General features: G+C 37.3%; 1 protein-coding gene across 1 annotated transcript in view; it reads left to right on the forward strand.

The window, feature by feature from the left end:
- Positions 1 to 12,281, forward strand: part of LOC126469629 (probable medium-chain specific acyl-CoA dehydrogenase, mitochondrial) — a 196,190-nt gene that overhangs the window by 127,993 nt on the left and 55,916 nt on the right. Inside the window, exon 8 of the mRNA XM_050096755.1 lies at positions 6,831 to 6,971. Coding sequence (XP_049952712.1) covers positions 6,831 to 6,971 — 141 coding nt within the window. The remainder of the gene's footprint in view (positions 1 to 6,830; positions 6,972 to 12,281) is intronic.

The raw sequence follows: 12,281 nt of genomic DNA on the forward strand, positions 1-12,281 counted from the left end.
CTTAGTCAGATGTGGCCTCCCAGTCATCGATGACACACCCTCTTTTCCATTTTACCACAGTTGCCGAATTTGAAGTAATCTGGGTGAAGTTAAGCAATGAAGGTCAGTCTAAAATGGTAATCAGAGGCTTTTATAGATCGCCGGGCCAGGAGCTGTAGTGGTAGAGAGCACTGCAGAGAGAATTTGCAGAATATTGTTAATAACTGTACTGATCCTGCCATTGTTAAGAGGGAGTTACTTCATCTAATCAAACATAGATTGGGAGAGTCATGCAATCAAAACTGGTGCCAGAGAGAGGGATTTGTGTGACAATTTTCAGACAAGACATTCAAAATAAACAATGGAAACTCCAGATTTGATTATCAGCAAAGTAAGAAAAAGATTGGCATTCTTGTCCAAGGTCCCATAGAGGGGAGTTATGCATACATGAGGTGTGTTTGCTTGTGTGACTGAATGTGTGTGGGTTTCCTTTTCTGATGAAGGCTGTGCCAGAAAGCTAATATGTAAGTGTCTTTTAGTTGTGCCTATCTGCAAGCTAATGTGGCATCTTTATGGTAAGTAGAAATCCATCTTTTCCTTACTCTGTTGTCTGAAAATTACTTTGAGCCAATAATGAGAGAACCAAATCAAGAAGGAAATGTCTTACACCTCCTACCTACAAACAGATCTGAAATTATTGAATCAGTTAATGTAGAGAAAGGTATCAGTGATCATAAGGCTGTGACAGCAACTGTGACTACAAATATGGCAAGGAATGTTAAGGAAGGTTGCAAAATATTTTTGTTTGGCACGACTCACAGGATACAAGTGCAGAGTATCTGAGTAGTAAACAACAAATATTCAGTGCTGAAGATGAAGATGTGGAGCACAAATGGAAAAAATTCAAAAGCATATTTCAGTATGCCTTAGGAAAGTATATCCCAGTAGGGAGGAGCAGGAGATTAGTGTTCAAGTCCCATCAACAATGAAAGCATTAGAAATGGAGCACAAGCTTTGATTGTGGGAGGATAGAGAGGGAAAGTGGTCATGCCCTTTTAAAGGAACCATCCCGGCATTTTCCATAAGCAATTTAGGGAAATCATTGATTAGATTGGAAGGGAAAACTAATCTAATCTAATCTATAGATTTGTGCTGAGGAGATCCTCACGGATGTGGAACATGCATTGTATATATTCATACTATTAGTATTGTTACTTCAGCTTAAAAAAAAAAAAATTTGACATCATTTGTTTCTATTAAAAAATTCATCAATGGAGTAGAAGGAGTTGGCCACTAGTAAGTCTTTCAGGCTCCTTTTAAACTGATCTTTATTTGTAACTATATTTTTTATGTTTGCTGGCAAATGATTGAGATGAGTGTTCCTGAGTAGTGGACCCCTTTTTGAACTAAAGTAAGTGCTTTTAAGTCCTTGTGCAGATCATTTTTGTTCCTGGTATTTTATGTATGAACTGAGCTGCTTGTTGAAAAAAGAGGTAGTATATTTACTTCTTAATGAAATTTGTCCTAAATAATATGAGAGGCAGTATTTAGTATACCCAGTTCTTTGAAGAGGTTTCTAGAGGATGTCCATGAATTTACTCCACAAATAATATGTATCACACGCTTTTGGACTCATAATATTTTGGGGTAACTCTTCAAGTCAAACAAAAGTTTTTGTTCATATAACATTATGGAATGAAAGTAGGCAAAGTATGCAAGCTTTTTCATTTTTATGTCGCCTATGTCTGCTAACCCTCGAATTGCAAATACAGAATTGTTAAGGCGTTTCTGCAGTTCTGTGGTGTGCTCCTCCCAACTGAATTTATTATCAAGTTGTAATCCCAGGAATTTAAGACTGTCAACCTCTTCTATCTTCTCTTCTTCATACTTTATGCATATGCTGCGTGGAAACCTCTTACAGGTTCTGAATTGCATATAGTGAGTCTTTTCGAAGTTTAATGTCAGTGAGTTGGTTATAAACCATTTATTAATATCCATGAAGATATCATTAGCAGAGTTTTCTAGAGCTACATCCGACATACTATTTATTGCAATACTTGTGTCATCTGCTAACAAAACGAACTCTATGATCTCTCATCAGTTACACTGCCAGAAGCAAATTTAGTAAGCAGTTCAAAATCATCTGTTCAGTCACTCAGTGACCATATAGGCATCAAAATGGAAGATATTAGAGAGAAGGCCAAAATACTGAATTCAGTCTTTGGAAGTTTTTTCACTCTGGAAAATCATAATACAATCCCTTTTTTCAATCATCATATGAATGTCAAAATGGCAGATATTGAGATAACCAATTGTGGAATAGAAAGGCAAGTACAGTCGCTTAGTAGTGGAAAGGCCTCAGGACTGTAAGATTATACAAAAGAACTTTGCCATTTCTAGCAGTAGTTTATCACAGTTCTCTAGAGCAGTGAAGGGTACCTGGTAACTGGAAGAAAGAGCAGCTCATTCCCATTTTCAAGATAGGTAATAGTACAGGTGCACATAATTACAGGTTTATATTGTTGTAGAATTATGGAAAGTGTTTTATGTTCAAGAATTATGATTTTTTTGGAGAATGAAAATCTCGTCTATGAAAATCAACTTTGATTCCACAAACAGAGATCTTGCAAACTCATTGTGCTGTGTTCCTCCATAAGATCCATAGCACTGTAGATAATGGCACTCAGGTTTATGCTGTGTTCCTGGACTTCAAGAAGGCATTTAACACTTCCCTGCACTGCCATCTAATGAAAAAATTACAAGCTTACCAAGTATTGGACCAGATTTGTGACTTGAATCAGGACTCCCTTGCAGACAGTACACAACATGTCACTCTTAATGGAACAAAATCTACAGATGTAAAGGTATCTTCCAGAACACCCCAAGGAAGTACAATAGGACCATTACTATTTACACTGTACATAGAGAGCATCTGACCCTTCCAACTAGATCATTTATGACTGTTCAGAGATTATGCAGTTGTCTATAAAAAAGTAGCAATGCCAGAAGACAGATTGGTTTGAAAAATGACCTACATATGATTTATTTACATTCAGGGCTGATTGTTACATTGACGAATAATGCAGGACTGACATATTGCACATAAATAATAAAAGAAATCATCTACTGTACAACTACACTATTGACGACAAATTGCTGGAAACAACATCTACCATAAAATGTCAAGGAGTAACTGTCCAGTAGAATGACCACATGAAACAGGCAGTAGGAAAAGCAGACCCCAGACAGCATTCTTTTCTTCTCATCCCATCTGGTAAGTCTCCCCTGAGCCAGGGTTCTGGGTGACTTTTCCAAACTCTACCGCTATTCGTAAACCTCTCCAGCCCCTTTCCCTTCATCCCTCTTCTTTCCTCTTTAAGCCTTCTGCCAGAAGGAGGAGCCACTGGCTCCTATAGTTTGCATAAATAAAAACTCTTTTTTATACATGTCTTCTCCCACTGCTGCTTAGTGAGTAGATTTTTATCTATACAATTACATTATATTGTGAAAAATTGATTACTCTCATTGATATCAACACCAGACAGATAACAGAGAATAAACTTAAGAAAATGTAACTCGCCCACAAAAGAAGTGGCTTGCAAGGCTGTTGTTTGATGAACACTACTCAACAATCTGTCAGTCTGGGACCCTAACCAGGCAGAACTTATGGAAGAGATAGAAAATATACAATGAAGAGCAGTGTGTTGCATTATGGGATCATTTAGTTGGTGCAAGAGTGTTACAGAGATGCTTTATGAACTCCAATGGCAGATGCCACAAGAGAGGCATTGTGCATCACATAAAGGTTTACAATTGAAAGCTTGAGAGAATACTTTTTATGAAGAGTCAGGCAACATATAACTTCCTCCCATGTAATTCTTGTGAAATGACAATGATGAAAATATTAAAAAAATTAGAACTGATATAGAAGCTTATCAACAATCACACTTCCTACATGCCATTTGTTAGTGGAACAGGGTGGGGAAATCAGTGTGTGGCAGAGGGTGCTTCTGGTACCAATAACCGTCAAGTGGATTGTTGAGTACTGACGTAGGTGTAGAAATGTATGGAATAATTTTTTGGGGAATTCCACAATTTTTAAAAAACAACAGTAAAGACTACATTACTATGGTATCTATCACCAGCCATGAGCAGCTTGTATTATGAGTGAGAACTAACAGCATGTGTAATTGTATTCAGTTTTTAATTTAGATTGTTGAGGTGCATTTCCCACTTCAAATCCTCTTGAATACATTTGCCTGGAATTTTTCTGTAAATCAGATTTGAGATATTTTTTCCTCCAATTGTGAAAACAGGTTTTGCAGTATGGAGATTCTGTATAGTCTGGAAGTTACCTGTTATAGCTTTTTCAGAATTTATGAAGAAGCTATTGACCTAGATCCACTGTGCTAAGCTATGCATAACCAATTTTGCATTTTCCTCACTATATACTTTAATTAGAATGTTAGTGATACATGTTGTGTATCATCCACTGCTGTTAATATTTGATTTAAAAAGGCTAACATTGGTTGGGTTGACTTACCAGCCCTGAAACCATGTTGGAGTCCTTTATCAGCCTTTCTTTAACCTTCTAAGGAACATTTTTTGCTGAAGCCCAGCAAAACAAACTGCTAATTATAGGACAGTTTAACATTTTGAACCCTTCTTATGCAGGAGTTTTACTTTTTGCAGTTTTTAGACTCTTAGTAAATTTATCATTTGAAGGTTGTGTATTTCCAGTGTTTACTAGTGGCTCCAGAATAAATGTTGCACTAGCTTTGATGATATCATCTGATATCTCATCAGCACTCACTAAATGTTTATTAGGCAGTCCTTTGGCCAAATTTTGATATCAACAATTGTAAATGATAGATGCAGAGGTTGCTGTTTTTACAGTTGGAACAGTTACAGTTGAGCTTATAAATTTGCTGCAGTCATTCACCATAATATTGTCTTTTCACTACTGATTTCTCAAAATCCAATAAATTCAATCTCAGTGCAGAAAATTAGATTTTTCTTGGGAGATTAAATTTCTTCCAGAAGTTCCTCCATGTGATTATAAAGCACTCTTTGGTCTCCATCTGGTGACCTGTACATGCAAATGGTAATTATATTTTACACTGGTAATTCATCTATAGAGAGTTCTCTATTTTTTTCACTGGTCAGGAATTCAACAGTGTAACTAAATACTAATACAACACAGGTACCCCATGACTCAGTTTTACTATGTAACATGCTTGCATGTTTGAACTGAGGAAGGTATATTAGTTCTCATGTATTTTGTTCAAGCCAGTGTTTGAATGATATCTTGCCCTACGCTTTAGCAGATTATTTAACATTACTCCTGTTTCATTAATTTTGTTGGACAGCAATTGAACAAGTACTTTTAAGATAAGTAACACCTGAAAAAAAAAAAAGATGGAAGCCTCCAAGTTGTGGTTATCTTGGAGAACCACAAAGAAAGAATCAGGAAAGTGTTAATATTCACTGTTTTTGTAATTATCTAGATGACATTAAATAAAAGCTAATTAAAATATTTGAAACCTTTCAACTGAGAAATATAGAAAAGAGTGCAGAAGAAATGGAAATATCATCATAAAAACACTACTGAGCAAGCTAAAGGATTGATATCCAAACTTTGCATTGATCATTAGAAAATTATTCAGCTATTCCTTAAGTAATTGCACTGCTAGTCATTAAAACTGTACTCAATTTCTAGCTATGAGATTCTTTTCTGTCGACCAAGTACACAAAAATGGACATAGTTTTCAAATTGCTGAAAATGGCTTTGAGAATTATAACTGAAAGTAGTATCTGGGTTCATTATCAACAACTATTTTAAGTAAGTGAGTATCTTTACTACACCAAGTGAGTGCAGGTACTTGAGTGTTATGCAGTTCAGGAAAAACATTAGTATTTTATTAATAGCTCTAGACATAATCTTGGAACAAGAGCCAGTTTGAACTTGCATTTACTGAGGAAAAACAAACAAGAAAAGCTCAGAACAGCATTCTCCATTAGGGAATAAAACTATATAATAAATTTCCAAAGAAGATGAGAGATTATTGGTAGTAAAATACCTGTATTTAAAAAGGCAGTTAAAATATTACTTAGAGAACTATGGATGTTGTAGTGGTCCCCTTTGTGGTAATGTGACAGAGTAGTGATTAATAATCACATGATCACAACATAATTCTCTTAAGAGAAAAGCATGTGCTAAGATCTATGTGATGCTAGTGACTTTTCATTCACCTGAGTACACCATCTCACAGGGGTGGGGGGATGTTTAATCAGTTTGCAAGGGATAGCACAGCGTGTTTGTGGTCATGGAATTAATAATAAGTGTCAATATCATGTGCAGTGATAATGTAGAGAGATGTTAAGAACTGGTACAAAACTATTTTTATATCAAACGTTATCTTGTGCAAACTATGTATAATGGAAATGATGATATACAATAGTGACCAACTGACCGAGGCAGTGCAGTTAAGACATTTTCCTCATATTCAGTAGAATGAAGATTGTAGTGCACAGTCATCACGATTTAGGTTTGTATTAATCATTTCATGCAAACCCTGGGATTGACCCTTTGACAAGGTCAAGACCTACTACTGTTCTGTCCTCTTGAGAAGCATCACATATGCTATGTGTATGTTGCCAGAGATGGCAGTTCTGTATGCTAGATTTTGTGCCCTGTATACCATAAGCAAAATTTCATTACTTGTTACCATTTCTGGTAATGCAGTTATAATCACCAACAGTGTACTTTAAAAGAAATACCTCTTTTATTTAAACTGCAATTGTTTATATATTTATATAATTTATTAACATTATGCTTTGTTCATTAACAGGAAATTAATATGGGTCAACGCTGTTCTGATACCAGAGGTATAACATTTGAAGATGTAAGAGTACCAAAAGAAAATGTCCTCCTTGCTGAGGGAGCTGGATTCAAGATAGCCATGGGTGCTTTTGATAAAACTCGGCCTCCGGTGAGTCTCTGTGAAACAATCATTAATAACTTCTTAGTAATCACATTTTACAGTTCAATCTAGTATTGTTGTATAAGAACATGTGCAATTTTTCTTCCTTCATCTGCACTAGGTTGGAGAATTTTCAAAGTTACGGAACAAGTTTCACAGTGAGGTAAAAGAGTGCTTACACAGACTAGTCATGCTGCCTTTGGGGAATTCAGTGACTGTGTGACCTAAGGCTAAATTTAGTTTGCACTACAAATATTTTTGACTTCTCAACGAATCCTCATCAGATTATCTGTTTAATAAGAAAGATATAGCAGCATATTACAAGGAAACTTATTTTCAGTTTCAACTTCTTAGCAAGTCATCAGATTACCTGTCAAAAGATACCATTTGTGTGTCTCTACAACACAATTACTACCATAAACTACTGAAGGCCACAATTCAGAAATATCTTGAGTCAGGAAAAACTAATATTTTTCTTTTCCACTCTAATAGTAGAAAATATTTCAATTCTGGCTCCATCTGAATCTTGCATTTGACATACATTTCATGGAAAATAGGGTGATAGTATAGGAATCAACATGTCTTAAAAGAAACTTTACTAGCTACTGGAATAAATCATTTCTTCATTTCTTGAACTACTTTGTGTGTGTGTGTGTGTGTGTGTGTGTGTGTGTGTGTGTGTGTGTGTGTGTGTGTGTGTGTGTGTGTGTCTCAATGTTTCTGCCATTCAGTGAATGGTCTTCTTTACTCCTAAATTATTTATACTCTACCAGAAATTTCCTACTATATTGTCTTGCGAGTAGGGTTTACGGTTTACATGTGAGTCATGGGTAACTGGTTTTCAGTGGGATTGATCATAAGTGATTGAAAGGAGACAGCAACTTGGCTATATAACCATTGATCTCTCAAACGTTTTTAATATGTTAAGTCACATTACACTATTAATTAAGCTGCGAGGACTGGGATTGATGCAAGACTAGTGAGCTGTATATGTTCCCTCATAGAAAACAGACACAAAACAGAAAAAGCAATGACCTTCTGATGTTTTTGAAAGAAGAGAAACTGAATTAAGACTTTTCAGTAATGATGTAATACTACATAAGTAAATAAAAAGCACAGAAAAATTCAAGCTGCTGCAGATAAACTTTGAAGTCATTGACAATACAAAGGGAATGATATTTTTGGGACATGCAGAGGAGATATATGTGATGACTGTACACCTATTTTATGCTAATGCTGTTATTTGTGATTAACTGGAAACAGATGATATCACAGCAGGACAGCTATGCTGATAGCTGGGTGAGACAATGAATGCTGAGAAGCTTCACTGGGGTCTGCATATAGGTGAGGCAGTAAACAAACCATGGATGTCTCTATACATGTTGACAAGGTTACAGAATGTAGCTTGTAAGGTCGGAATTGTAGTTGTAAATTGTTGTAGTTGTGCTGGGAAAGTCCCTGAGCTTCAAGCGCTAATAGAAAGCACAGGGGCCGAAATCGTTATAGGTACAGAAAGCTGGCTAAAGCCTGAAATAAGTTCTGCAGAAATTTTTATGAAGTCTCAGGCGGTGTTCAGGAAAGATAGTTTAGGCAGAATTGGTGGTGAAGTGCTTGTGTCTGTCAGTAGTGGTTTATCTTTTAGTGAAGTCAAAGTAGATACTCCGTGCGAATTGGTATAGGTGGAGGTTATACTTAACAGCCGAACTAAGTTAATAACTGGCTCCTTCTACTGACCCCCAGACTCCGATGATATAGTTGCTGAACAGTTCAGAGAAAATTTGAGTCTCGTAACAAATAAATACCCCACGGTTATAGTTGGTGGGGACTCCAACCTTCCCTCGATATGTTGGCAAAAATACTTGTTCAAAATCGGTGGTAGACAGAAAACATCTTCCGAGATTGTCCTAAATGCTTTCTCTGAAAATTATTTGGAGCAGTTAGTCCACGAACCCACGCGAATTGTAAATAGTTGCGAAAACACACTTGATCTCTTAGCCACAAACAATCCAGAGCTAATAGAGAGCATCATGACTGATACACGGACTAGTGATCACAAGGTCGTTGTAGCTAGGCTCAAAACCGTTTCTACCAAATCCTCCAGAAACAAACGCAAAATAATTTTATTTAAAAAAGCGGATAAAGTGTCACTAGAAGCCTTCCTAAGATACAATCTCCATTCCTTCCGAACTGACTATGCAAATGTAGACGAGGTGTGGCTCAAATTCAAAGATATAGTAGCAACAGCAATTGAGAGATTAATACCTCATAAACCAGTAAGAGATGGAACTGATCCCCCATGGTACACAGAACAGGTCCGAACGCTGTTGCAGAGGCAACAGAAAAAGCATGCGAAGTTCAGAAGAACGTGAAATCCCAAAGATTGGCTAAAATTTACACACAACCAGAATTTCTTCGGATTTTCTACCAAATTTGGAGACAATGTTTCGTTGTGGAACCTATTAAAGGCATCTCGCATTGAAGTCTGTGCCAAATTTTGCGCGTTTGTAAAGTACACAAGTAGCAAGACGCAGTCAATACCTATGCTGCGCAGTGCTGATGGTGCTGTTACCAACGACTGTGCCGCTAAAGCGGAGTTATTGAATGCAGTTTTCCTAAATTCCTTCACCACGGAAGACAAATGGAATATACCAGAATTTGAAACATGAACAGCTGCTAGCATGATTTTCGTAGAAGTAGATACATTACGGGTTGTGAAGCAACTCAAATCGCTTGATACGGCAAGTCTTCAGGTCCAGATTGTATACTGATTAGGTTCCTTTCAGATTATGCTGATACAATGACTCCCTAGTTAGCTGTCATATACAACCGCTCGCTCACTGGTAGATCTGTACCTACAGATTGGAAAATTGCACAGGTTGCACCAGTGTTTAGTTCGATGGATTACTCCTACTAGCCTTCTTACAGACCTATATAATTGACGTCGGTTTGTGGTAGGGTTTTGGAGCATATATTGTATTTAAACATTATGTATCACCTCGAAGGGAATGATCTATTGATACGTAATCAGCATGGTTTCAGGAAACATCATTCTTGTGCAACGCAGCTAGCTCTTTATTTGCACAAAGTAATGGCCGCTATCGACAGGGGATCTCAAGTTCATTCCGTATTTCTAGATTTCTGGAAAGCTTTTGACACTGTTCCTCACAAGCGACTTCTAATCAAGCTGCAGGCCTATGGGGTATCATCTCAGTTGTGTGACTGGATTCATGATTTCCTGTCAGGAAGATCGCAGTTCATAGTAATAGACGGCAAATCATCGAGTAACATTGAAGTGATATCAGATGTTCCCCAGGGAAGTGTCCTGGGACCTCTGCTGTTCCTGATCTATATAAATGACCTGGGAGACAATCTGAGCAGTTATCATAGGTTGTTCGAAGATGTTGTAATTTACCGTCTAGTAAGGTCATCCGAAGACCAGTATCAGTTGCAAAGCGATTTAGAAAAGATTGCTGTATGGTGTGGCAGGTGGCAGTTGACGCTAAATAACGAAAAGTGTGAGGTGACCCACATGAGTTCCAAAAGAAATCCATTGGAATTCGATTACTCGATAAAATAGTACAATACTCAAGGCTGTCAATTCAACTAAGTACCTGGGTGTTAAAATTACGAACAACTTCAGTTGGAAAGACCACATAGATAATATTGTGGGGAAGGTGAGCCAAAGGTTGCGTTTCATTGGCAGGACACTTAGAAGATGCAACAAGTCCACTAAAGAGACAGCTTACACTACACTCGTTCATCCTCTGTTGGAACATTGCTGCGCGGTGCGGGATCCTTACCAGGTGGGATTGACGGAGGACATCGAAAGGGTGCAAAAACGGGCAGCTCGTCTTGTATTATCACGTAATAGGGGAGAGAGTGTGGCAGATATGATACGCGAGTTGGGATGGAAGTCATTAAAGCAAAGACTTTTTTGTCGTGGCGAATTCTATTTACGAAATTCCAGTCACCAACTTTCTCTTCCGAATGCGAAAATATTTTTTTGAGCCCAACCTACATAGGTAGGAATGATCATCAAAATAAAATAAGAGAAATCAGAGCTTGAACAGAAAAGTTTAGGTGTTCATTTTTCCCGCGCGCTGTTCAGGAGTGGAATGGTAGAGAGATAGTATGATTGTGGTTCGACGAAGCCTCTGCCAGACACTTAAATGTGAATTGCAAAAAATGGTTCAAATGGCTCTGAGCACTATGGGACTTAACATCTGAGGTCATCAGTCCCCTAGAACTTAGAACTACTTAAACCTAACTAACCTAAGGACATCACACACATCCATGCCCGAGGCAGGATTCGAACCTGCAACCGTAGCGGTCGCGTGGTTCCAGACTGTAGCGCCTAGAACCGCTCAGCCACTCTGCTGGCTGTGAATTGCAGAGTAATCATGTAGATGTAGATTTTGAGTATGCTACAGAAATATGGGATTATGCACAAAGATACCTTTTAAAGGTAAGGAGCGCAACAAAAGGCAGCCAGGTATATAACAGGAGACTACAGCAGGACAAATAGTGTGAAAGAAATGGGAAAGCCACACACAGAGAAGGAAAAGAGGTAGTCTTGAGGCTATTTACCAAAAATAATTGGATGAATATATTGGGTAAGACGTAAGATATAAGCTGGACACAGGAGGAGTATTTAAGGTAAGGAGATAAAGTCATTATGAAGTGTGTGTTAAATCATAGAACAAAAAATGGGTGTAAATACTCATAAGGTGATAAAAGAGTAAAGGATTAGAATAGTTTGGCATGGGATATCTTATGCTCACCACCTTGACAACAGAAATATTTGTTAGCATAAAACTTTTTTTTCCTTTTTTTTTAACTATGTGCAATCAAGCTACATATAGTAATCCACATAAGCTTTTGTCTTAAGCAAGCTGGGTGTGCATCTCTTGTAGAACAAAGATCTTCCACTGCACTATCAAAGCACTGATATGACAGACACACAGGAATGTTAACAGCATTTGCAATACTGAGGATTAACTAGTAGATAAAAAATGTCAGAAATTGTAGTCTAAGAGGATGGCTAAGAAGATTTTGGGTACTACTACTACTACTACTACTACTACTACTACTACTACTTCTTCTTCTTCTTCTTCTTCTTCTTCTTCTTCTTCTTCTTCTTCTTCAGCTTTGTCATCTGTGGGTACTCATCCACTAAGTGTTTCTGAATTTTCTGAACAACTGTTTCTCTTTTCATATTATATAGTTTGCTAGATGCCATTAAATAGAGACATTAAATAGAGACATTAAATAGAGACATTAAATAGAGACATTAAATAGAGACATTAAATAGAGACATTA

The sequence above is a fragment of the Schistocerca serialis genome, chromosome 3 (genome assembly GCF_023864345.2).
Source record: "Schistocerca serialis cubense isolate TAMUIC-IGC-003099 chromosome 3, iqSchSeri2.2, whole genome shotgun sequence".
Taxonomy (NCBI): Eukaryota; Metazoa; Arthropoda; class Insecta; order Orthoptera; family Acrididae; genus Schistocerca; species Schistocerca serialis.